We start from the raw sequence: 25338 nt of genomic DNA, 5'->3' as shown, positions 1-25338 counted from the left end.
GCCTCGGGGCGGTGACACCGGGCGCGGTGACACCGGGCGCCGTACCGGTGCGCTGTGCGGCTGCCACGGAGGTCACCGCCGTCCTGCCGGCCGTCCCGCTCCTGCTCCCCCGCTAGAGGGGCGGCCCGGTTTTGCCAGCAATTCAGTACCTGTGCTGTGGCCGGTCCCCGTGACACCGCCTGCAACTCGAAGCGGATGGCGGGGTCCGCACGGCCGCCACAGCTGGGCGCCCCCGGGCTCTGGCTGCGGTACTGATGGCGGTGCAGGAAGGCCCGGCCACACGTGTAACAGCCGCGACTAATTCAGGTCAGGAATCAACAGAATCACACAATGGGTAAGGTTGAGCGATCCAACCTCCCTGCTCAGGCAGGGTCATCCCAGAGCCCATTGCACAGGACTGCGTCCAGACAGTTCTTGAGTATCTGCTGTGAGGGAGACTCCACAACCACTCTGGGCAGTCTGCTCCAGTGCACAGTCACCAGCACAGCAAAGAAGTTCTTCCTCATGTTCAGGTGGAACTTCCTGTGCATCACTCTCTGCCCGTTGCCTCTTGCCCCATGGCTTGGTTGAGACGGCCGTTCTTCTACCGAGAAGAGCTGGCTCCATCCTTTCGGCACGCCTCCCGTGGATGTGTATCCACCCCTGCGGAGCGGAGCGCGGAGGTCACGCCTGGGAAGCGCCTCCGCGCGCAGCCCGGGGCGGGGCGGGGGCGGGGCCTGGGGCGGGGCCGCGACGACCGCCCGGCCACGTGACTCCGCCCCCCGCGCTCCCGGGTCATATGCCGGGGGCGGGGCGGGCCCGCGCGCTGCTGCTCCGGCTCCGCGGCCGCTCCGCGCCTGTGGCGGCCCCGACCCGCCCGGCCCCGCCATGTCCCCCGCCGCGCTGCTCCGGGCGCTGCCCCTGGCCACGCTGCTGCTGCTCAGCCCGGCGCGGGCAGTCCTGCAAGCACGGAGGCCCAACGTGGTGCTTATCCTCACCGATGACCAGGACGTCTGCCTGGGCGGCATGGTAACCCTGCGGCGGGGGGCGCGGGGCTGGCGGCAGCGCGGCGAGGGAGGGGCTCGCCGCCCGCCCGGGTCGTGTACCTGGCTGTCGAGAGGCGAGACCGAGCTCGGCGGGCGCGGTGTGGGGCGAGGGTCGCTCCGGCGGCGGGGGTCGGCGCGCTGGGCCCAGCCCGCAGGTGGGCAGGGGCTCGCTGCGGCCTCAGGCCAAGCAGCCCCGCGGAAGGAGCGTCGCGGTGGGGCGTCCGCGGGGGGGATGAGCCGCTCTGCGGAGCCGCCGGGGCTCGGGTGGGCCGGCGCTGGGCCCTCTTTAGAGCAGCCTCTACAGCTGCAGATACCCCTGGAAAGTCCCCGCACTTGTGCTCGCTTGGGCCGGCTTGTGCAATCGCTGTGGCCACGCCAGGCCTTAGCGAAAAGGAAAGGGCACTCTTTGTGTCTTGCCGGGACGGTGCCTAAAAACTGTGGTGGTGTGCCTTTTTCCAGGCAGACTGCTTCAAGCCCTGGCTTTACCTGGCATCCTTGCATTTTTAGCTGATACCCTTTTGGTGCTTTCCTTTCAGACCCCCCTAAAGAAGACTAATGCTCTTATTGCCCAGATGGGAATAACCTTCGTAAATGCAGTAAGTGTTTGCATTAATGCTCTGAACTTCTGAGGTGTCTGCGTTTATGTATTTTGTGTCTTAGGTCATCTGAGGTTTCAAAAAATTGTATCAGTTTTATGAAACCTGTAGCTATGGATGTGGGGTTCTTAAAATTTAATTGCTACCTACTTTTAGGTCTCAAAATGAATATAACTTAAAGTCATGTTCAAAATCTGTAAAGTTTCACTTTCTGAAAGCACTTGTGCTCACTTCCTTAATCTGTAAAGTAAAACTGCGTAGTCTGACTATTCCCGTTACAAACTGGGAGGCATTAAAAGAAGCTGCTCAGAACCTTCATCAGCTTCATGCACAGTGAAAAGTCACTTCACTCTTTTCACGTTCTAGTGTATCTCCATGGCTAAAATAACGGAGTGAGTAAAGGATCAAATAGTATTTTAGTGGGTTCTTGCCCCATCTAAAAACCATGTCCAATCTGGTAGTGAGAAGTTGAAGGGCATGTTCTGCAGAGACCTGAAACTGGCTTCATGTGCAGTTTTTCACTAGTGAAAATACTTGGGATATAATTCTGAGTGTCCAGAAAGAAGTAGGTTTTCCTGTTGGTGAACATATTAATCAACCTGTTAGCTGATATTTGAAAACTGTAAATTTTGACAGAAAATTATTTTACTATCCCAGTCTTAAATCTCCTCATTCTGTTTTTTCAGTATGTCCCCAGTGCACTTTGCTGTCCCAGTCGAGCTAGCATTTTAACAGGAAAATATCCACATAATCATCATGTTGTCAATAACACTCTGGAAGGGAACTGTAGCAGCAAGTTATGGCAGAAGATTCAAGAACCGTACACCTTCCCAGCACTGCTCAAAGCTATGTGTGGTTATCAAACGTTCTTTGCTGGAAAGTATTTAAATGAGGTATTTGGTGTTCTTTTTTTTTTTTTTGGCCGGGGGGTGGGGGGGGCATTGTTTTAAGAGTTAAGTGTCCACTGAGGTAAATTCATCAGGAGGGCAGGTGTTTTCAGAGGTCTTTTACAGTAGTTACCCAACACTTTATTATTGAGCCACTTGTATACGTGTGCTTTAGGTTTTTTGTCTTCTTAACTAGGTTATAGTTTCTGGTAGTTCATAGTAAGATGTAAGTTCAGCACTGAAAGCTGTAAGGCCTGGTGTTCCTCTTGTGTGATGGAATTGGATTAGGAGTTAGATGAGCTACAGGGTTCGTAACAGGACCTTTTCTTTACATCTCATGGTGGAAAACATTGGTGGTATAATAAAACAATGGATTGTGAATTTGCATAGGCACAAACTTGTGTCTGTTCGTGTTCCTGAGGCAGCAAGGGGAAGGGAAACTTAGCTGGCTTCCTCTGGGCATCCCTTGACTCAGCAGTTTCTCCTGCCTGCAGTTAGGCCAGCCATGTAGATGGGAGAGGGCTGCCCTGAGAGGACCCGTTGTGTTGCTCTAAGGCACCCTCTGTTTTGAATTTGGCACTGACTCAGCAGCTACTTTCCCTGTTTGTCTTAAAGGCTAGTTGTTGTCGATTATTTGGCAATTACTTGAAGTTCCTACCCCTGTTGGGGGAGGATAAAGGAAGCTGTTGGTCTGTGTGGAATTCTCTTTAGTATCTTGTGAGCTGTTATCACGAAGCAGAGGCCTGCAAGTGTCTTGCCACGTGGATGTTTTGATCACCACTCATTATTTGATGATGTACACTATGTTCTCTAGGATCTCTGCATATTTGCACAAGCAGAATGGAGCAGGGAATAGTATTTGAATTTTACTAATGATTGCTAAGCTTTCAGTTACTGTCTAGTTGTTGAACCCTAGTTTTTTTAACAGGCCCTACGTATGTTTTTATATGCATATATATGTGGCTTTCCCCATTCTGAAATTGAATTTGGCTTAACGTGGTTTCTGAGTAGTGTTGAATAAAGCACATGAATATGAAACACACTGTCTAGCTTTGATTCATCATAATTGAAACTGTGAGTCATGATCTCTCTTTTTTCAGTATGGAGCAGAGGATGCAGGGGGAGTAGGTCATGTCCCTCCTGGATGGAGTTTTTGGTATGCTTTGGTATGTGACTTTTCTTTTTTTTTAACAACTTAATTATTTTTGCTTTGTAATCCAACTCATGATCTAACTTAACTGGTCATGAAAGAGCAGGAAAAGAACATATAATGATTTAACGCAATTTTTCTCCCAATTTTTCCTTAATTGTACATCAGATCTGTGGCATTTACAAGGGGTACTCCTACTGAGTGCCTAGAGAAAAAAAAATTGTAAAGCCAAAGGTGTGTGAGATAGCAATAAAACCAGTTTTGTTGCTGGAGGCTACTTCTGAGGAATTTTGCAGTATCCTTATGGCTATAAATGCTTAGAACCTATTTGACAAATGCTTGTGGGCAATTAATTTGGATTATTTCAAGTAATCAATGTACATGTTGCTTTGCGTAAGTATCTGTGTCACTTTTTCACAGGAGAAAAATTCAAAGTACTACAACTATACTCTCTCAGTAAATGGCAAAGCACGAAGGCATGGCGAGAACTACAGCGTAGATTATTTGACAGATGTACTGGTAAGAAATTTTGCAGTGTTTGGTGCAGAAGCTGCTTATGACCAGATAATGCCTCATGCTGGGGACTTGGGAAGGGGTGAGATAATTTGTTGGGCTGTATTAGTTCACAAATGGACACTTGTGAGGGTGAGTAGGCATTTGTCAGCAAAGCAAGACTGAGTATATTTAGAAATGGCAGGTTTATGTTTGAGCTGTGGAGAGGAAAGGAATTCCAGCTAGCCATTTGCTAGGCAGTAGCCTCACTGAGGAGTTAATACTGACTACTATGCTGTAGGAGGAACAGGTAGACAGATTTAAATTACTTCATACAAGGATATGTTTCATTATCATATGCAACTAATGTAACTGGGCCAAGATTTCAGTAGGAAGAATGTAAAAATAAACCTCACACCATGTTTGGTTTCGTAGGTATTGTGATGTGTTAGTATCTTGCAGTCTCCAACTCCATTAAGGCTGATGACTTGTAAATATGAAAGCCTAATCAGTCCTTTACAGTATATGAGGACAATGTGTAGCTGATTAGGGCAGGTTTTAGCCTGTTTATCTGCATAAAATAAAGAGAGGTAACAAAGATGTCAGGTACCTTAAGGAAAGTTGGAAGAGTTACTTTAGGCCCTGTTTGGGGAGTAGCAGGGGCTGTGGGCGAGGGGGAATGTCCCCATCTGCCAAGCTGGAATCATAATTTGACATGCTGTTACAGTGTATAGATTGGCACTGTGTTACAGTGTATAGGTTAGCACTCACAAAAATTCTTCTCTAGAAGTGTCTCCTCATGCAGTCTTGTAGTGTTTCATGGAGACCCTGAGGAGTTTAATTCCACTGGGTGCTCGAACAGAGACAGCTGCTCACTAGCAACAGCACTGATTGATGTTTCTTAGGGTACTGAACAACTGTCTGATTAAATTTAGATTTACATTGTCTAAAGCTAGATTGGAATTGATAAACCAGAAGTGAGGCTATCCTATTACTGGCATTGTTACTGGGATTTTTTGATCCGTCAGCAGCTTGTAAGCATTTTGTCCAACAGGTCATTGTTGCATAAACTGCTTATTTGTGGTATGTTACCTGTTGATATAGCAGTGTATCACAATTTTCTTCCTCTAGTTGCTAAACGTGTATTCAGCATTTCAGAGGCGGTGTTTCATCCACTTGCTGGGCAGTGCACAGGAATAAATTGCTTATGCAGAGTTCCTGTGTTGCTTGGTGTGATCCTCAAGCTTTCTTGTCTAAGGGCACCTGGGTACTTGAGTCTGGTATTAAGCATCCAAACACCTGAATCTTTTTACTGCACTTCTCACATGTTGCAGTTTAAGCTCCTAATGAAATCAAAGTTGGCTACCACTATGAGTTTCTCAATGGTTCTTATCTTACCTTGACTGCTGTTAAATAACTGAAGTTGAGCCCTCCTTGCTTAGATGCTAAATTTAGAAGGAAGGAAGGGGGTATTCCTGGTGTATTGTTTTTTTCCTGGAGAAAGAAAAGGATATCCAAAATGGGGCATACTAATCAGGCAGGAAAAAGATGTTGCAAGATTTGAATACCAAAGATCTCATCTGCAAGTGATACCTTTGAAGCTTTAATTTTAAAGGCTGACCTAGGGGAAGTGAAAATGGAACTTGCCATTTCTTCTAACTTGCTACTTGAAATCGTATATGAAATGCACTGCATTGAAATGCTGTGGCTGCAATGAAAATGAAAGTGCAGTGGTGTGAGTTGAGTGCATTTTGACACTGTTCTTCACCAGACCTTCTGTCTTCACCCCTTGTAATCTTGCAGCTTGCAAAAGCATGGGCTATAAACAGTGGGGCTGATTTTTTTTTTTTTTTCCAGAACTACTGCTATTTCTGAGGCAAGTTGAAACTCGTAAACTGGGGTCTTAAAAGATGGGAGATGTCATCTTAAAGTCTTGGGCTTGGACTGTGTTGAAGAAAGCTCTGATTTTACTTGGTTAAACCAGAGCATGGGTTGATCTTGCCGTACTTGGAACAGGCACAAACTTCTGATGAGCTTTCCAGGTCTAACTAACGCAAGGGTCTGAAGTAGAAAGTTGTTTGAAGATGTGGGAAAAGTGATTTGTTTAACATGAGCTCTTGGAATTTTTTTTACCATGGGCTGCTGCTCTAGACATTTGTGGATGAGTAAGTAAGTTTTTGAAATAGTTGAAATGTTCGCAGTATTACCAAGCTCTAAATAAATTATGAATGTCTAGTTTGGATTTGTCAAATAGTTGCTGTTTTCCTTTGAAGCTTGACTTTTCTTCTCCAACAACACTGTTCACAGGCCAACATGTCATTGGACTTCTTGGAGTACAAATCTAATTTTGAACCCTTCTTTATGATGATTGCAACCCCAGCACCGCACTCCCCTTGGACCCCTGCTCCACAGTATACAAAGAGCTTTCAGAATGTCAGTGCACCAAGAAACAGCAATTTTAATATTCATGGCAAGGTAAGCTAACTAGTAAGAACCTGTGTAGGTTATTCTAGTTTGTGAGAGCAGAAAGCAGTGGCCCTGACTTGCATGCTAGGTTAGAATAGGTGAGGACTATGACTATTGGTTGTTTAATCATGTTAAATCAACCTGTGTCAGGGTCAGATAAGTTTATTGTGACTTTGAGATATTTGCACGCTAATGTCATGTAAAGAAAATCAACATAGTGGTGAAAGTGATATGGTAGTACAATGGAATTACAATTGATAAAGATGAAAAGTGAATTGTGTCCCATTTCTAGACTCTTCTGAAGCTCTTAAAAATTTATGATTGCTCTCAGTATGTTCAGGGGAGCACTTAGGTAATGTGCTACTCAAAGGCTTGGGTGAAGAATGACAAGAGCCCTGTCTTCCTTCACACATCTGCTCATGGATGGGGGCAGTCCGTTCCTTGAGCTTGTGAAGACTAATGTCAGACTAATCAGAGGACTCTGGAACCATGAGCCATAGGGCCCAGGGTTAAGTGCTTTGAAAACTGGCATTTCATTTGCTAAAATAACCTAATGTTACAAATTCAGTCATCCTTGTGACAGGGCAGTACCTTCCACCGCCAGCAAATATGGCCAGATATGGTCTAGCTCAGACTGATCTGCTGCAATTTACTATGTTAGTAAGTGAGCATCACAAGCAGTTAATTTGGTGAAATGTTACAGAAGTTTTGTATTTTTGATTCAAGTAATTTAAAATATAGAACCCATTGCTGTTCAGTGTTCAATTATTTTACTGCAAGATTTGCTTCAACTCTTAAGACTGAGATAGCATTGCCTAAATGCTTATCAGGAGCCTAGTCTTACATCAGGTCACTGTGACTCCTGGAGTACAGAATGAAACTTGTTTTTAGCTGAGGACTGTAATTTGCAAAATGACCATGAGCTCATCAGTATGATAAAAAAACATGAATGAAAGAACAGAAAAGGGCTGCAGGCAGTAACAAATACTTTACCCCAATCTTTTTACGTTTCAAACTAGGGAGTAGGAATCAAACTGAGGTTTTTTCTTCCATTAAGGGATTCCAGATTTTGTCTTAAGACTCCATTACTGTAATAGAGTGCTTTTAAAGTAGTGATTTAGAAGTAACTTGACTAGTGAAGTCAGCAGCTAGCAAAATATACACTGTGGAGTTCCCTTTTGTGGTGTAAAAGCTCTGCATATGTCTGTATAACACAGAGCAAAACACTGGACTTAATATTTGGCAGTTAATATCTGTGGATACAGAAGTTTTACTAGAGGAATAGACTAGCATTACCTTACTTCCGAGACACAGCTAATGTGCATTTCTGCAGCTGGCAGTGCTGTGGGCTTGAAGCCTAAGTCTTGGAGCTTCAGTGTTTTCTAGAGCTTCATTATTCTCTATGGCAAGCATGATTCCTGTAGTAGCAGTAAACATGTGGATAGGCTAAGACCCTCACTGATGTTGTAATGCTTGTTTGACAGTCTTTGATTATACAGTCTTGACAAGTGTTGCCTCACTTCCTTATACTGGATGTGCGCAAGGGCTACCAAGAGGAACCATTTCGGCAGAATCTCTGTATGAAAAATAGGAATTAAGCTCTTGTATACATCACTGGTCAGAGTCTGAGTTTACCTTCTGCTTTGGATCCTCAGCTATGAATTGTGTGAAATTATCAGCAGCTGTCTGGATTCCCAAGCAGAATTATTAATAGTCCAGATGAGTTTTATCTAAGCTGTTCTGAAAGACAAGTTGATTAAGATATGTGTTGGGTACCTCCCTTGCATGCCTTGTTTTTCCTGCAAATTCAGAGCTCAGCTGTGTTCTGATTCTGCTAGCAGGACATTGTATATTGTTTCGATCTCCTAAAATTTCCCAAAGAATGGAGCATAGGAAGGCAGCAGGATTGGTGGACTGCTATGTATATAAGTGCTGAAAGAGACATGGCAGGCAAGCAGATTTGAGAACTGAGTCAGCGTGAAGTTTATTGAAATCCACAAAGGTGTTTGAGTGCTGTGTGAAGTTTTTGAAACTTACAAAGGTAAAAAGAACAAAACACTCAGAGGAGGATTCTGCTGCACTAGGTTGCTTACATGCCTGAGTTGCTCGATGTGGTTGTGCCTTAGGAAGCTCCTCTCCTAAGCACAGCCCTGGTGAAAGGTGGCTGATGCACCGGTGATGTTGCCGGCTCCTTTGTTCTCTGAAGAACTGCTGAGCTGAGGATAGAATTTGTGCTGTATTTCCTTACTTCTTCCTCTCTCAGCTGACATAGATTGTGTCTCTCCAGAGAATTGTTTTACAACTACTGTAAAAGATATAGCTGAATACAACTGAATGGAAGTAAACTGGACATAGTATTAAGTCTCCATGCCAAAAATCTTTCCTTCAGTATTCAAGAGCAGAAAACAGGGGAACTGAGTAATTGCAGGACATGAGTCATTTTGTTGTGAGTCCCTACAGCCTGAGCCCTTCAGTCATTTGCTTGTGATAGGAGGTAATTTGCATAACAAAAGGTTCCACACAGAGGAGTGACCAGCTAAATACAGGCTCAGGCTGAGGGTGATGAGTGGGTCATCTCTGACCTACTAAATGAAAAAACATGAAGCTGCACTGACATGGCTGTATTCTTTGTTCTGATCCCCACTAATACTAATCTTCAGGTTGTTCACGATAGACCTTCCCAGGTATTTGTACAGCAGGTGACCCAGCTCAGACTGGTCCTTCAGTGTGGGACTATCACTTTTTATATGAATTACATCATCTTCCTTACTTTAGGGGCATAAGTGAGGAAAGAAAGGGACTGTTTCTGAAAGCTGGGGTACATCTAGAATTCATGATGCTGCAGCTAAAGAAATGCTCTTGTTTTGTAGTCAAAATCGAAATAAAATGGTAATGTTCTGTTTCATTCAGTAGTCACCAGCCCTGATTTCTTAGACTGCCAAGAATCTGATAGTGGCACTGTTACAGATATTTGAACTCACCTGTTTATAATTTAAGTAATTCTAATTGCTTTGGCCGCAGGAGCTTTTCTCCACCTTGCTACTTGTTGGGATGCTCACCAATATTAGTCCCATAATTACCTCACTTTTGACAAGCAATCCAATCTTACAATGATGCTCAATGCTTCACATTGTTTTCCTCAGACCTGTCTTACACTATCACACTTTGACCTCTGAGAGAGCCTTCCCTAAATCCTTTCACACTTTTCTTCCCTGAACTGCTTTGGAAAGATTCGCATCTGTTTTCTTCTCATCAGGGGCTGAGCATAATGGAGCTGTAATGTATCCTACTGTTGAAACTTAGATTTTACATGAACCAACAGGGAAGACCGAAGTCAAGTCAGTTTGATAACAGTGCCTGGCTTTTTCACAGAAATCATTTTGGTAATTGCTGTAAGAAATGCTTTAAACCTGATACTTCTCTCGTACTCTAGTCTTTGTTGATTTTTTTCCTTTAGAACAAGCACTGGTTAATTCGACAGGCAAAGACTCCAATGAGCAACTCTTCAATACAGTTTCTTGATGATGCTTATAGAAAGCGGTAAGAATTTTTTTGTTGTTTAAGGTTTGTAATCAGAATTTGTAAGGTGTGGATTTTTAAAAAGAGTTGTAGTAAGTCTGACAATCTATGTCAGATTAGATCTAATAGTTCCCTGGCACCTGTCTCAGAAGACCTCCTGACTTTGTTTACAATTTGCAAATAAACTTTGGCTTCAGAAATACCATATTCACAAATGCTGCCATGATTTCACAAAAAAAGACCAATCGCAGTTGGTTTCTCTATTGCTTTTCTTTCAGTGCACAACAAGTTTTTATTTTAAAAATGGCCTTACCTTCTACTTCACTTAAATCCAGTTTCTCACGTGATGTACATTAAATGTAGTTGATCTGTTTGCCAGCTAATTGATTTATTAATCTTGTCTCTCAGTCTGTGCATGGGAATACCTGACTGGACAGGGGAGGTGCTAGATTCTTTTTTATAAAGGGGATGTGGGGAATAATGTGCAGATGTGACTTGTTCCCTTTTTTAATGGAGAGCAAGGGTATTTGTTTACACTACAGATGTGTTTTCTTTAAAAGTTTTGAAACCAACATTGCCTTAAGTGTTGATCTTCATTTTGGGCAGTCACCAGGCATTATCTTGTCACTTTGGAGATGGAAACCCAAGATTTTTCAGACTTCTACTTTATAAAACATGAAGGTAAAATTATGCAACAAGATTTTAAGACAAGAGACAGCAGAATCCAATAATTGAATAGCTGTGGGTAATTCAGCATGATTCTGCTCTGTAGAGGGTAGTGGAAGCAGTCACTTTTCTCAGCAGCAAACCCCATGACAAAGAAAAGAACTTGTAGCTGTCGAAGGCTTTAGATACACTGAAATAATGGACCCTGACATTATGTGAGTAATACAAAACAGCTGGTACAGTTTTCAAGCAGAAAGGATCCCATTAAGACAACTAAATTCATGGTTGTTTTGCATTTTAATATTAAACTACATATAAAGAACTAATAACAGGTGACCTTGCAGGATATAAACTTTGTCACTGTGACGGTTCAAGGTTGGTCTTCACTGTGTCCAGATAAGAAGTAATCAGCATTTTGATGTCTTTCACAGACACTACAGAAATCATCAAGACCTGAGTACAAACAGTCTATTTCTATCTTTAATTGCAGCCTTAAAAAAACCTGTGTAGTAGTCTATGAAAGTCTGTTTTCAGAATTTGTAAGCAAAATAATTCATTTACAGTGCATATACTGCTGACTGGAAGTAGGATATAAATGCCCTACTTGCAGTCAGGGTTATTCCAAATTTTTGACACTCAAATGTGAAGTACTTTTTTCTGTATAGGTGGCAAACTCTGCTGTCAGTAGATGACCTGATAGAGAAACTAGTGAAGAAATTGGAAGTGAACGGAGAGTTAGACAACACGTACATCTTCTACACATCAGACAATGGCTTCCACACTGGTAAAAAATTCACTGCTTACTTATTTGTAGAGGATCTGGGAGTTGCATAACCTTTCACCCTTACGACCACTCCAGAAAATGGGAACAGTGGCTGTGAAAAACTATAGATGTGAGAAGTACTGATTTGAATTGCAAAACAATCTGGAGTTGAAGTGTGGGGTGTTTGAGATTTTATTGGTTTTTGTTTAGTTGTGGTTTTCAGCATTAATTTCTACCAGTGTATCCTGGTATGTATAAAATTAGGACAGAAATAAAGGAAGGATCTCTGTTCTATAGGAAGAGTTGGTATAAGAGGGTTAACCAGTAAAAATCTGTCAAAGGCCTGTCTGTATCATGTTGTACAACTAAAAGTGCAGTATCTAAGCTGTTAAATTTTGGAAGATACACCTTATACTTTGAAGTTATCTCTTCTGTCCTCCAATTTGTTAATATAGTTCAGGTTAAGAACCTCTCTTCTTTAAAAATGGACTGGTGGCAATTAATTGCCCATAGCAGAGCGGGTGGAACTAGATGATCTTTGTAAGGTCCCTTCCAACCCAAAACACCCTGTGGTAACACAAGGCAGATAATGTAAACAAGAAGCCATTTGACTTTTTCCATCTTCTCTTGTTTAGGCCAGTTTTCTTTGCCAATAGACAAACGGCAGCTCTATGAGTTTGATATCAAAGTTCCGTTGCTAGTTCGAGGACCAGGGATAAAACCAAATCAGACAAACAAGGTAAGAAAGAAGTGAAATCCCAGTACAAATTTATTATTAGTGTTGTTTCACAGTTACCCCTTTAGCTACTATTTTGTTGCCCTATATATATGTATCCATTAAATGAAAAACACAGAGTGGTAGAAAATGCAGAGACCTCGTTATAAAAAGCTGTCAGTTCCTGCTTGAATCAAGTAAAGTCATTGCAGGCCACAAAAGCAGGTGAATTTTGCATTCACTTTCCAAATTCCCTACCGTTGCTTTTCGGTGTTACAGGGTCCATTAGCCCATAAAGATGAAATTAGGTAGTGTTTAGATGCACCTACAAATATGAGTATTTAAAATAGGTTCTGAACTTCTGAAGTTAGGCTCTTCTCATCCTGCAGATGCTTGTTGCGAATATTGATTTGGGTCCCACTATTCTGGACATTGCGGGGTATGACTTGAATAAGACCCAGATGGATGGGATGTCACTGTTGCCACTGTTGGTAAGTAGGGACAGGGATAGTAACCAATCATTCTTGCAGGGGTAATTCTTCAAAGTTAATGTTACTTCCTTTGGTAGAGTAGGTTGACTCATAACCCAGATTCTTCCTTTGATGTTATTTTCACATGGGATGCTCATAGATGAGTGAAAAGAGTAGGTATGTTTAAATGCAGTTGTATTTTCATATTTTCACTACAACTTTGTGGTCATGTTATAATAGAAAGTTGTGTCACCCTTTGGATAATTCTCACATTTGTAATAATTCCTGTTTTGAAGCCTGTATTTTGTTTCTACCTTTCATTATCCTTCCCCTTTTCCTTAGCATTTTTCAGCATAGGAATAGGAGAAAAGCAGACTGTTCTTATTAAATCTTTGGTTTGATTCCATTTTCGGTAGAACTAGTGTTTCCTGCCAAGCTCTAGGAGAGTGCATGTAGTTTTGTAAAGTAAACTTGACCTTTCTAATAGGTGAGCAGAAGCCTATTTAAATAAAGCTGCTTGCAGGTGATCTGTTTAGTTTTAATTAAATTTAGTCTAAAAATTGAAGGCAGCCTACTTGGAAAGTAAGCTTGGAAGGATCATCCAGACTTAAAATGGTGCTTTGCTCTTAAAACCTTGTATCCAAACCTTAAGCTGTTCTTTAGACAGAAGCAGGTAAAAGGCACCTGTTTTAAACTCTGGTGGAATCAAATTTGAAACTCATTGTTTTGCTGCATATGCCTGTGGTGGTGCTGTATATTAACTGTAAACTTCCATCATCCTCTGTCCTTTAAAATGCAGCTACAAATAGACCAGCTTAAAACCTAATTGTTTCTTAAAGCTGTTTCTTTTTTAGCTTGGTTGTTTTCTTGCCAAGGGTATCTTTTTCCAGCTGTTGTGGTAATGTGATACAAATCAAAGGGAAACAGCCTTGTTACAGGGATCTTGTCTGTAGGATAGTAGGATCTGGCCATGTGGCTCCTATTTGCATCATCCTTTATAAATTGAAGATAGTATTTTAAACCCTCACAGGAAGATGTACTGATATTTTTGGAGTTTATTCCTTGTCTTCCAGTTACACAAGACCTTCTAACCTAAAGCTAATTATTTAAGACTGATACTGCCTAGTAAGCAGTGGGCAGTGTTAGTGTTATTCCAAGCATGGAGAATTTTTTCTGTTTCACAGTACAGTAGATATTAAAGTCGTGTTAACCTCTTGTAGAGAGGAGACAAAAATGTCACGTGGAGATCAGACTTCTTGGTGGAGTATCAAGGAGAAGGATACAATGGCAGTGATCCTACCTGTCCTGGCCTAGGACCTGGAGTCACAGTAAGTAAAACAAGATCTTTTAACATTAGGAAATAGCTGCTGAATTAAACCTGTTTGCTCTGTGGGCTAACCTGGTTCTGTATGTAAGCTCCCAGTGTGTTGTTAAGTAGGAGCCAGCTCTGTAGGTCCTGTGCAGCATTTGACAATTGGAAGATGTCCAGCCATGTGGAACTGACATGTCCATATGACCAGGGAGATCACAAAAACCCTTTCAGTGGGTATCTATAGAGCCTCAGGGCTGGAGACTGATGCAGGAAGGTGTGGGCTTAAGCCAAGTGTGTGGCAGCAACATAATGTTCTTTCTAAACTTTCAGTAACCTTATTGTGCAATTCTTGTCTGTGATTATTATTTAAGTCACTAGCTACTCTCTAAATTGAAGCAGGTTTGCTTTGCTTTACTAAAGTAAAGCATCCCATTGGTGGTGTCTTTAGTAGTGTCTTGTGCTGTTCTCTTCTGTGTACATACATTCACTTCCCAGACAAAGTGCACTTAATCATGGTGAGTTTAATAATAGAGTTTTTGCTTAAAATCCCCAGTGGAAATTTGCATGTGTTAAATTAAGAGCTGGGTGTTCATCTGTTAGCTGCAGTTAACATGAGCTGCTACAGACTCAAGGAAAAGTCCATCTTCTGCCCTGAAGTTTTTGTTTGCTGCTTGCCTCACAGCACTGCTTCCCAGACTGTGTCTGTGAAGATTCCTATAACAACACATATGCTTGTGTAAGGACACTGTCAGCCTCCTGGGACCTGCAGTACTGTGAATTTGATGACCGGGAGGTAAGTCTGTCTGACTAGCAGATGTCAACTGTGCACAGCTGTGTGTCTGTCTGCACTCTTATCAGCTCTCAAGGTTTCCATGAAGTACTCTGAAAAGCAGACTGGCATTGCTTGCAGGATAAACAGTGAAGTACTTATCACGTATTGAGAATGTTTGACCAAAACTGTAGTGGGGTTCTGGGAAGAAGGAAGAAAAAAAGGGTGTGGGAGGAGAGTGAGGCCTAAACTATGATTATTACCTTCTGGTATCCTCTGACAGCCTCACAGGGAGCTGTGCTGGACTGGTTTCAGTTCTCTCTCTTAGCCTAATTCCATGTGGCAGTCCGTTTTGAACAAGTATTTTCTGATAACATAAACACAGTGGAGGTACAGTGTTCAACTCTTTTACTTGGGAAGACCTGAAATTCCAGGCTAATAAATTCTTATCTGTTATTTGCTTGTTTGTCTGGCAAAAATAGGAGTAAAGTTACAACTGTGAGAAAGGTCTCTGACCTTACCTTGAGTTGTTTGGGTATAAAGGACACAATGTCCCCCTTTCAGAGGCTGCTCAGGTCTCCGTAGGGGAGCACGTGCTGTACAAAAGGTGCTGTGTAACAGGGCTGATCTTTAGTTGTGCTTGTTTGCACACAGCTGCTCCAGCAAGGGTTTGAGGCAGTTGGGTCACAGATCTAACAAACTGTGCTGTCAGCAGCTCTGCAGGCACTGCAGGTATGCCCAGTAACATGCACCACACAACATGTTGTATGGTAGTCTACAATGAGCAACTCAAACCAGAGGAGGAAATCCCACGGGATGTTTTTGCAGTTATTGTGAAAAACTGTACAGGAAACCAAAATATCAATTAGCAGACCTGCACTTTGGTTTTCCCCTTTCTGACAAATTATGATCAAGTTAAACAAGTGGTGTGGATTTCTCTGTAAAAGTAGAGTCCAAAGTTGACTCAATAATACTCTCATGTCACTGTGAGATTTTTCTACTAAGAAGGTATGGCTGTGGCAGTTTTGCGTCATTGTGCTTACCTGAGCTAGCTAAAATAAAACCAACAGTGTGGGGAAGGTGCAACAATGTGGCTTCTATAACCTTGTGGTGAACCTTGTAAGAAAAAGGCCAAAGTCTGTCCAGATATGGCTTTATCAAAGTTAGACACAACTCAGCCAGTTTTTATCAGTATCATCTGCAGTTAGGCCTCCTACTCTAGCACTGACAAAACCACAGCTAAATTCTTGAGATAGTATTGACCAGTATTTGTCCCACAGAAGTGTCTAGAGATTTAATGTACCAAAAAACAAATCTGCCCTGAAGGCCTCCAGGCAAACCTCAAAGTACATGCACACAGAAAAAGCTTTTTCTGTTTGAGGCTGTAGCATACTTGCATTCAGGATATTTTGCACATGAAGAAGTCAAAGACACCTGTCTGGGTCTGACAGCTCTAAGTATCTGAGGAGTGTAGAATGTTGATGCGATGGTCATGAAATTGTTATTTTGAGATCCATTAGTGCGAAGACTGCCAGCTTAGACAAGGCCTCTTACTGTGGTCTTAGAGTCATAAAACAAGTGTTGGAAAACAATCTGCAGTGGCAGCTGAGTACTTTGGGTGAAAGTAAAACCTTCTCCAACAAAAATGTGCTACTGCAAAACTTTGCTTTGCTTGCACACTGTCTGTCTTTGACCACATAGCTGCATGGCTGAACACAGCTTATGTGTGGGGCTGCCCTAAAGCATTCTTCTCAAATAATATGACTGTTAATTAGCATTCAGGACTTAATACAATGCAGGAACTTTCTTCTACAGGTGTTTGTGGAAGTGTATAACTTGACTGCAGATCCACACCAAATCAATAACATTGCTAAAACAATTGATCAAGAAATTTTAGAGAAGATGAACTATCGACTGATGATGCTGCAGTCCTGCTCAGGAGCAACGTGCCGTACACCAGGTGTCTTCGATCCCGGGTAAACACTCATCCACTTCCATCATTGTAACACTTTTAAGTATAACTCTGTCTTTTTTAAATTCGGCTTTTATAGAGATGTTTTCTTGATGCTTCTATTTTTTAATGGTTAATCTATATTTTACTTGCCACGTATAACTTTGATGGTATGAATATTAGTACTTTAATGTTGTCAGACACTGTTGACTTAGCACAGCCGTACACTTCAGCTGTTCTGAGTAGTCAAGAGACTGACCTCAGGTTTGTCTGCAAACCAGGAAAAGCTCTGTTAGTTTCTATAGGCAAGCACTTTCCAAGTATGTATGTCCAAGTATCTCTGATTGTTCCTGGAGATGCTGCTTGCAAGAACGTTTCCTGCAGAACCTGAGCTGTCTGCATTAGCTGTTGGAAATAAATAGCGCTTTGTGCCTCAAAACTCAGTCACTAATCATTTATTAATCACTACCAAAGCTTTTTTAAGCAGTATTTAAAATGTCCTTACAGTGTCCTTGAAGTGCTATGTAAGTCTGTCATTTGGGACAGCAAAGCTTTCTGTTAGAATGTAGCTCCTGAATGCTTAATGTTATACAAGTCCCTATGCTGCCTGTACATTTTAGCTGGCATTTATTTCTTTGGAGACTCAGCTTTTTGGTTGTGTGTTGTTGTAATTTATCTGTTGTAATAGAAATTGTCACTGCTGTGTACTGCTGAGAAAGCAGCTTCTCACAGAGCCTTGTACCAGAGCTCTTCTAGCACAAAGCTCTCTCTAGAAGTGCTGGTCACTGCAAGCCCAGCAGCTCACACTGACTGTGTTCCTCTCTCCAGGTACAGGTTTGACCCCCGGCTCATGTTCAGCAATCATGGCCTGCGGGCTCGGAGGTTTTCTGCAAAGTTCTTGTAGGACCTTTAAGAGCCTCTTGCATTGGGCTCCTACTGACCCATTTCTCCAGTGACTGCAGCAGGTCTGTCTCTGTTAACTTTCGCTGATTACAGCTGGAAGACTTTTAATGGGCTTTTCAAACCCTGTTTGGAAGGAAACCCCTTGTCTTTAGCTGGTTGCCTTGTGCAATATATATATTTTACAGCTGAACTCTAACTGTAAATTGTTAGACACAGCTAATCTGTCTTGCTCAGATCATTGATTACCACCTTTGTCTTTCAAGTAACTTTTCATATCACAGGCACAGAGGTGAACCTATGCCTATGAATCTGAACAGTTTATTTTGTTCTAAAAAATAAATAAATGTGTATTTAAGTCAGGTTAGATAGGCAGGTGCTATTGCACAGTAATGCTCACCCATATTCCGTGTCACAGACCTTGTTAAAAGCTATGCTGAATTATAGGGTTCCTGTATTGAGCTCCAGGCTATTAAGGACAATAACAAACTAGCCCAAAAGAGAGTAGGAGGGCATTAGTCAAAAGTGTAGGATCTGACTAGCAAGTGTCTTGTGCAGAATTAAAACCCACCTGCTAAATAATCTTATTCGATGAGACCAATGAATTTTGTAGGACAGCTTCGGTAGCTTGCAAACAAGAATGTAATTTCAGCCTCCTTCTGTTTTGAAATGCTGGGCTGGTTTACTGTGTACTACTGAAAAACCTCGTAGGGTTTTAGACTGACTTCCTAGTGAGTTAAGAGACTGTTGAGACTAACAAGTATTCAAGTAAGTGTGCCTGTGCTTTGAGCTAACTCTTAAGACTGTTTTTAAGACACAAACAGAAGTAATACTAAAATAAACAAAATCCATCAACCAGGGCACCACAGTAGAGGTGATCTGTCTAACCTTCAAATGTCTTGAATTGTCTAACTTCTTATGTTGATTAGATTCTTAAAGGTAAATTATTTTGAAAGCAAATTAGGTAAAAATCAGTCATAGAATCATTGCTCACTAGACATTAGGCTAAGAGCTATTCAGGCAGTTTAAATGCTTCATAGAGTTGTTTTTTGGTTGAGACCTAACTACTTGGAACCTGTGAAAAGTGACCTTCACACCAAAGGTCTGCATGTCAGAAGTCACTTGGTTTCCCTCCAAAAGGTCTTTTCAACCTTCTGATTAGGCTTATCTGAAATGCAGCCATCATGTGCACCCAAACTTGAGTATCTTTCTAAATCTTGAAAAACACACAAACTTGCAGTACCATGTAACTTCTGTATAGATTCACTGGCAAAACACCACCTGGAAACACTGAACTGTGGATCTTCTGCAAGACAAGTTTTGTGTTGCTTGTGGGTAAATCAACTCTGTTTTCAGGCATGATAATCATTCCCTTGTCAAACAAACTGTAGCAAAATTCTTTAGTGTTCAGTTATTTCACATCTCTTACTGCAGTAGAGAGAGCATGATTATTTCAACTCATCATTAAGTAGGCAACAAAGTATGACTCAAAACTGTGAAGGTGCATACCCCAGTGTGCAGATCCACAAACTGGATACAAGCAATGCTACAACAAAATAAGTTGAACTTTCTTGGCTTTTAATTCTGAGGCACAGAAGCTGTCCTTCGTGTAGCTTAGAGCTGCAAACTTCTGTGGTGTTCTACAGGTTAGATTTTTATAGAACTTTTGTTTCAAATCTCTCAGGAGTGACCAAATATTTGGAAGAAAAAAATAGCTTGAAAGGTAACTTTTCAGCTGAAGCATCTGTATAAATGCAGAGGGTTTTGGATATTCAGACTCCTTACATGCTTTCAGAAACTCAGGACTTTTTTTTTCCTCAACTACAACTGTAGCTTTATCCTCCTTTGTTTCTCAAGCTTTAGTATTGGCCATCAGTATCCTTTATACACTGTTTTGTCTCTAGAAACCAAACCAAAGTTGTCTTCATGCTCTCAAGGGTTTTCTTGCACACTGAGCTCATGCAGGTAGTGTTTTGCTTGAAGAATTCTAGCAATTTAGACCTGTTGTTTGTTTAAACTTCATTTTGGTAGCTGTGTAGAGGTTAGTGTGAAATACATTGACTGCTGCACATTAAACCCTCATCAGTCCTATCAAATCTGGGTTGTACATCAAGTTTCTGCTAAAGTTTCAGTGCAAGTAATGTGTATTCTGTTGGTCCGTATTAGAAAAAAAAACTTTGTTATGGGTACAGAAATGTAACTCTAATACATTTCTTAATTCCTTAAAGTGATTTTAAGCCCTAACAAGGACACTTTCTTTTGAATGATTTTTTTTGCCTGATTAGTAATATGAAAGTTGACAGAATTGATGCACTTATTCAGTATGAGTGACCAGATGTTTTACCCAAATTAATACTCTTGCTGTCTGCACACACCTGTAAAGCATTTTGTAACAAGGCTCAGTAATTTAACACTCTCAGAGAACCACACTATGCCTGAAGTCTGGCATAGGTAGTAAATGTTGTATTAAATTGAAATTCAGAATTAAATTAATCAGTCCTTACTTAGTGGTTCAGGAAAATATTTGATTTGCTCCCACTTTTGATATAGACTTAAGAATTGTTAAGCATGTAGTTGAAGGAGGAACAGGAACTGAGAGCTGCCTGCCTTCCATTGCTTTTAGAGCAGTTTATCACTTGTGTCTGTTGCCATAAAGCAGTTAATTCTGAGTATTTTTACAGCCTCAAATGAACAGTGTTAATTCTTACCCTTGATAGTTAAAAAAAACCACTATGAAGGATCTTTGACTCTTATCCAGATCTAATTCCCAATTAAGTTATTTTAAAACTATGGTCTTTCTGGATATTCCATTTCATGTGTTATTTGACCATGGCTGCATCTATACCTTGTTATGGAAGGCATTCTTGTTAAATGCACAGTTTTAAATAATGGGCCTTACTGGTACAGAGTTGAGTTTAGATAAAATGTGATCATGTTTTTTACTTTTTTAAAATCATTATAATCAAAAGCAGAGCTGTGATTTTTTTAATGATCTGATCTGGTAAAGTAGATACTATACAGGGAGAAATATGATTAATAACTTCATTATGCTACCCTAAAGCAAACCAACATTCATTCTCACCACTTCAGTAAAAGTGAATACAGCCAGTACCTGCTTACCCAGCATGGGCCCAGAAAACTGGGCTTCTTCATTTTGGGGAGTGAAGCTGTAGCAGGGACATGTACATGGAAACACACACTCAAAGCAGGTATAATACCTTTTCAATCATGTTAAAATTGAGACTGATTCATCAAGCTGAATACAGTATTTGAACATCGTGAAACAACTGTCATTTATTGTGATTCAATTAAAATGAATTTTCATTGTATGACTCTCTCTGTATGTGAGCATACTTTGCTGTAGCATGCTGTGAGTATATTTCTGCTGTTTTGAACATCTGTTTAGAAAGTGCCCTTCCAGAGGACCCTGTTCACTGCTGCACTTTTGAAGAAAGAAAAAAATAAACTGCCTATCAAACTTCCTATCTTTGTTACTGAGCTTGAGTTAAACCTGCCTACAGGAATAAGCTGTGTCACGTGTCTAATGGCTGAATTCCTATTTTATAAACCTTAAAAGCCTCTCCTTTACTGCCCTCCTACCTACCAAGGGCTACTTCATATGGCTGCAGGGAACCTTAATATGGTGTCTAGCAGGACACCACCTGACCACTTTGCCCCAGGAAGGAACCCTGAGGTGAGAGAACAAATTGAAATGCAACCTCTACTTGCTTGCCTTTCCTTGAAAACTGGTGTAGTTGAATAGATGGAAAAAAAAATGCACAATGGAGAAACTGCTGTTCATAATTAAGACCAACATGTTCTGCCCCAGGAAAGAGGAAGAATAAAATCCCACGTGAGGCTTTTGCCAAAATGGGAACTGTGACCAACAATAAGGTACATGCTACTTATTCACCTCAATCCCTGTTACAGAGCTGAATTTCTTGGATGATTCTGTTTAAAAATACTACATAAATTTCCTGAACTATAGAAGAAGGTGACTTGTTAGACCTTTAACGTATTTAGGTCTGAGGCTTTCACAAGCTATTAAAACATGTATTTCTGCATTTTATTTGCATTTCTGCTTAACCATGTGGTATCAGTTTCATTTCTCCTTCAGCAAGGAGGTAGCAGTGTTCCATTAAGTAGACAAAAGTATCTAATGGCTGCCTGCAACATTGCTTTCTTTTCAGCCTATGAAAACGATGAAGTTTACTGTAGCACCACAAGAAGGGGCAGCTCTATATTACTTAGGTAAACAGTCCCATCACTGACAGCCCAAGTGACACTACCACCAGAGTCTTGGAAGCTTGCCCCAGCTCCTTGTCATTAATTTCTAAGAACAAGCCAGGTTTGTGAAGAAAATTGCTGTTACAAGGCTAAAGGAATCACCTGTTTCAGAAAAAGAAATACTCAGCCTTAATACTTCATTCAAGGGCTAGGGCAGGGGCATTCTGTGATTAGAAAGGGCAGTGCTAATACATTGCTTTCCAGCTGCTGCTCTAGTCAGATTCAGCTGGATAATATCCACTGGACTGTGTTTAAAACTATGGACCAGTAAGTACCCACAAATCTCAAAGTAATCTACTTTCTCAAGGTATTGAAGTTGTTTGAACTTACTCTAACTGCCAAAAATCCACCCATTTTCTAAGAACCGGAATAAAAGGGACTTGATGGAACTCCACTGAATCACCCACTTCCTCATTTTTCCTGTGCAAGTTCTAGGGAAAAGCCAGCTCCATGACTCTTGCTTGGCAAGAATGACTTTGTAGATTCCTATGGGTTGGCAGCAAAGGCATCAAGGATGAGACTAAAGATTCATGGGGATATTCTCATGCTGTTGATAAAAATCAGTGAAGGCTTCTGCTGTGTAATCAGCTAACTAAAACAGGCACTAGATGAAAGAAAAACATTGAAATGATTGATTGAAACCAAGAATATAACCCTTCTCCTACAACATGAAAATCCTAAGAAAAAAAAAGTGTCTGAGCTGTGCTGTTTTAAAATAATACCAAAACCACGTAAGTCTTACACTACAGGACTGACCACGTTTTTTACCAGATGCCTGCTTAATGGTGTTTCTCATCTGCTTTTGAAGTGTTCAAATTAACAAGGCAAAAACTCCACAAAAGTATTTCAGGTCTTTTGAAATTGTATAGTAACTTCAAAAGCTTCTCTGTAGAGTACTAAAGAAAAAACACCAGCAGCATGCCCCACCTTTAGAAAACAGCATCCTCCTGCCTTTGGGCTGCTCCAGCCTCTGAAGCAGCACTATGCACCAATCCTAGACCTACTGTTCAACAAAACACACTTATAGTGTAAAGTCTGTGAACTTCCTGGAACTGTTCCTCTGATACATCTTTTATTTACATAGATTGAGCTAGGGTAGATACTGTGTTCTTTCCATGCAACCTGCATTTTTAGTCAGCCTTGTTTTAATTTAAAAATGAGTGCTGTCACTTGGCAGCAGGTGTTAAAAGATATTCTGTACAAGTTCTTCTGCCCTTCTGTGCCAGTATTACTAGAAACCCAAAATTTCTGGCTGTGAGTGCTCCTTAGACAAAGCAGAGCAGATAAAAATACAGAAGTGTTTAACATCTGCTCACTGACATCTATGGAAAAATGTTAGGAGCAAAGAGGGCAGATTCTGAAAGTATCAGGTGACAAGTCTAGATTAAAAGAACTGTCTAGGATTACTGGCATATAGAAAGCACCTGTTTATTTGAAGGGAGGACTTCAGAGCCACAGTTCTAATACAACTTTGCCTGGGAAAAAAACCAAGAGGCTGAACTTCACTGTCATAAAATATACTGGCATTCTAATTCCTCCCAAGACACGCTGGAAACAGCTGAAATTTCTGCTCACATTCCAGACTCTGTATTCAAAGAGAGAAATCTTAGACTTGTATTGCTATTTTCTCTCATGCTGTGTGCAAGGCCACAATGCTATATTTAGGTTTACAGAGTCAGTGAAGGGGGTTTTGCACTCTACTTCTCTCATGGGTATTCGTGGTAAAGTGAAGGCAAAACAGAACTACTTTATCTGTAATATCCTATCCTATTCGTATGGAAAATGCACTCAAGAAAGACAGAACCAAGTTAGTACATTATACAGCATCATCCGTTAGATTTGGCAGTTGCAGGATTAGTCCTTGGATTTAAAACAAACCTCTTCAAAATTCCAGTTGTGACCACTGCCCTTTCTAAAAGTTGTAGTGGGAGAGGTAGAGAAGAGAAAGTACAATAAAAAGACAATTTTTAAAGACCACTTTTGAGGAAAGCAGGAAGGAAACAGCTTGGGAAGCCATTTGGTAGTTCTGGGTGCCTTGGTACAGGGTGTTGTGCTGGGTCCCTTTCAAGCCTACGCTGCTACAGCTGAAAACACTTCTAATCTGAGCTTGCACAAGGGCAAACAAGAACACTCCAGAATTACCTCTCACCTTGCTGGCACATTAACACAAGAAGGTGCTTTTCAGACAAACATGTCCTGGCCTTTGCAGTATTTCCTTGAAAAATACCACAAAACAAGTGCCAGCAGCCAGGCTCAGTGTCTGAAGTGCTTGGCTCAAACCGCTCTGAACTGGGTGTTGCCTACTTGTCCATACTGGCTACTGCAGCAATCTCTTTTACCCACTCACACATCAAGAGGAAAATAATTCCTCCAGAACAGGTTAAGTCCTCAGTTCACAGCACTAAACCTGTGTTCTAAACAGTAGATCAAAGTTTGTGTCCTCTTATCTGGCTTGAATTTACACCATGGTCCCTGCTCCTTGATTGAACAGATGCGTAACTTTACCCATCTGGAAGTCATCCACTTGCCTCCATCATCAACAGTAACAGACTCTGAACCTTTTAGTTGTCCTGTAAGGATCAACTGCAGCTTTTTATGCACTTGATCCAACTAAGGCAGAAGGAGAAGTCTCAAAATGGCACCAAATTAATTATAAAGTAGATGTAAGAAACAAGACAACATTGGACTAGAAAGTTAGTTGAAGTAATAGGACTTTATTCTAGAGATACTAGTAACAATTTACTATCTTTTTTTTTCCCCTAAGCAGTTTGTTAAAACTGGTACTTCAGACTAAATTAAGGATTCTTTGGAGCTTTCAGGCCCAAGGTAAAAGTATATAGACTTTTATGAGTTCTTAGTTTCTGAAACGAATACTAACACAAAATTGCCATAATTCTAGACAGTTTTATTCCTTATCATTAGTCCGAGGTATACTAACAGATCTCCCTCTGGCAGTGTATGAATACTGCACTAGTCAGCATTGTTTTGCTCAAAATTCACTTCCTTAAAAAAAATTTCTATTTTCCAATTTTATAGGAGGAACTATTTCTCCTGCATATGAACTTAAGTAGTGTAATTTATATGCTCCTGCAAGATGAGAAGTGTAGGAAAAGTTTTGAAAGCACAGTTATTTCCCAGCAAACACAAGCATGCTATTGAACATTGAAATGAAGGAGGAAAACGTACCTGAATGGTTCTAGATCAACGAGAGATGGTAAAAAGTGAATGCTGACAATCTTGCAAGGACTGCAGCTGGAAATCCCCATGCTGGGAACCTGGGAAGGATGGAAAACTGCTCTCCACTCACACACATACAGGAGGAGAGCAGGAAGGGAAAGGACTCTGGTGGGGTTTTTTTGCAAATGTTCAA

The 25338-nt window shown here is 41.2% G+C and overlaps 1 protein-coding gene across 1 annotated transcript; it reads left to right on the top strand.

Annotated features, from left to right (window-relative positions):
- Positions 1 to 848: 848 nt before the first annotated feature.
- GNS (glucosamine (N-acetyl)-6-sulfatase) lies at positions 849 to 21164 on the top strand. Its single transcript, XM_066183187.1, has 14 exons — positions 849 to 1008; positions 1562 to 1621; positions 2308 to 2514; positions 3609 to 3674; positions 4079 to 4177; positions 6458 to 6625; positions 10074 to 10156; positions 11467 to 11585; positions 12200 to 12303; positions 12669 to 12770; positions 13970 to 14077; positions 14744 to 14854; positions 16646 to 16806; positions 17610 to 21164. The coding sequence occupies exons 1-14, from the start codon at positions 868 to 870 to the stop codon at positions 17683 to 17685; spliced, it is 1605 nt and encodes a 534-aa protein (XP_066039284.1). The 5' UTR covers positions 849 to 867; the 3' UTR covers positions 17686 to 21164.
- The last annotated feature ends 4174 nt before the right edge of the window (positions 21165 to 25338 follow it).

This window comes from Chamaea fasciata, unplaced genomic scaffold (genome assembly GCF_029207755.1).
Source record: "Chamaea fasciata isolate MVZ Bird 193981 ecotype frontalis unplaced genomic scaffold, bChaFas1.0.hap1 SCAF_5, whole genome shotgun sequence".
NCBI lineage: Eukaryota > Metazoa > Chordata > Aves > Passeriformes > Sylviidae > Chamaea > Chamaea fasciata.
The sequence above is the reverse complement of the archived record's forward strand: the minus strand, read 5'-3'. Positions and strand labels throughout refer to the sequence as shown.

What these genes read in the sequence shown, in the direction of transcription:
- GNS (XM_066183187.1), top strand. Translation starts at nt 868, where the DNA reads ATGTCCCCCGCCGCGCTGCTCCGGGCGCTGCCCCTGGCCACGCTGCTG. An exon ending in AGACAATGGCTTCCACACTG is followed by an intron (nt 11,586 to 12,199) that starts GTAAAAAATTCA and finishes TCTCTTGTTTAG; the next exon opens with GCCAGTTTTCTTTGCCAATA. An exon ending in TGTCACTGTTGCCACTGTTG is followed by an intron (nt 12,771 to 13,969) that starts GTAAGTAGGGAC and finishes AACCTCTTGTAG; the next exon opens with AGAGGAGACAAAAATGTCAC.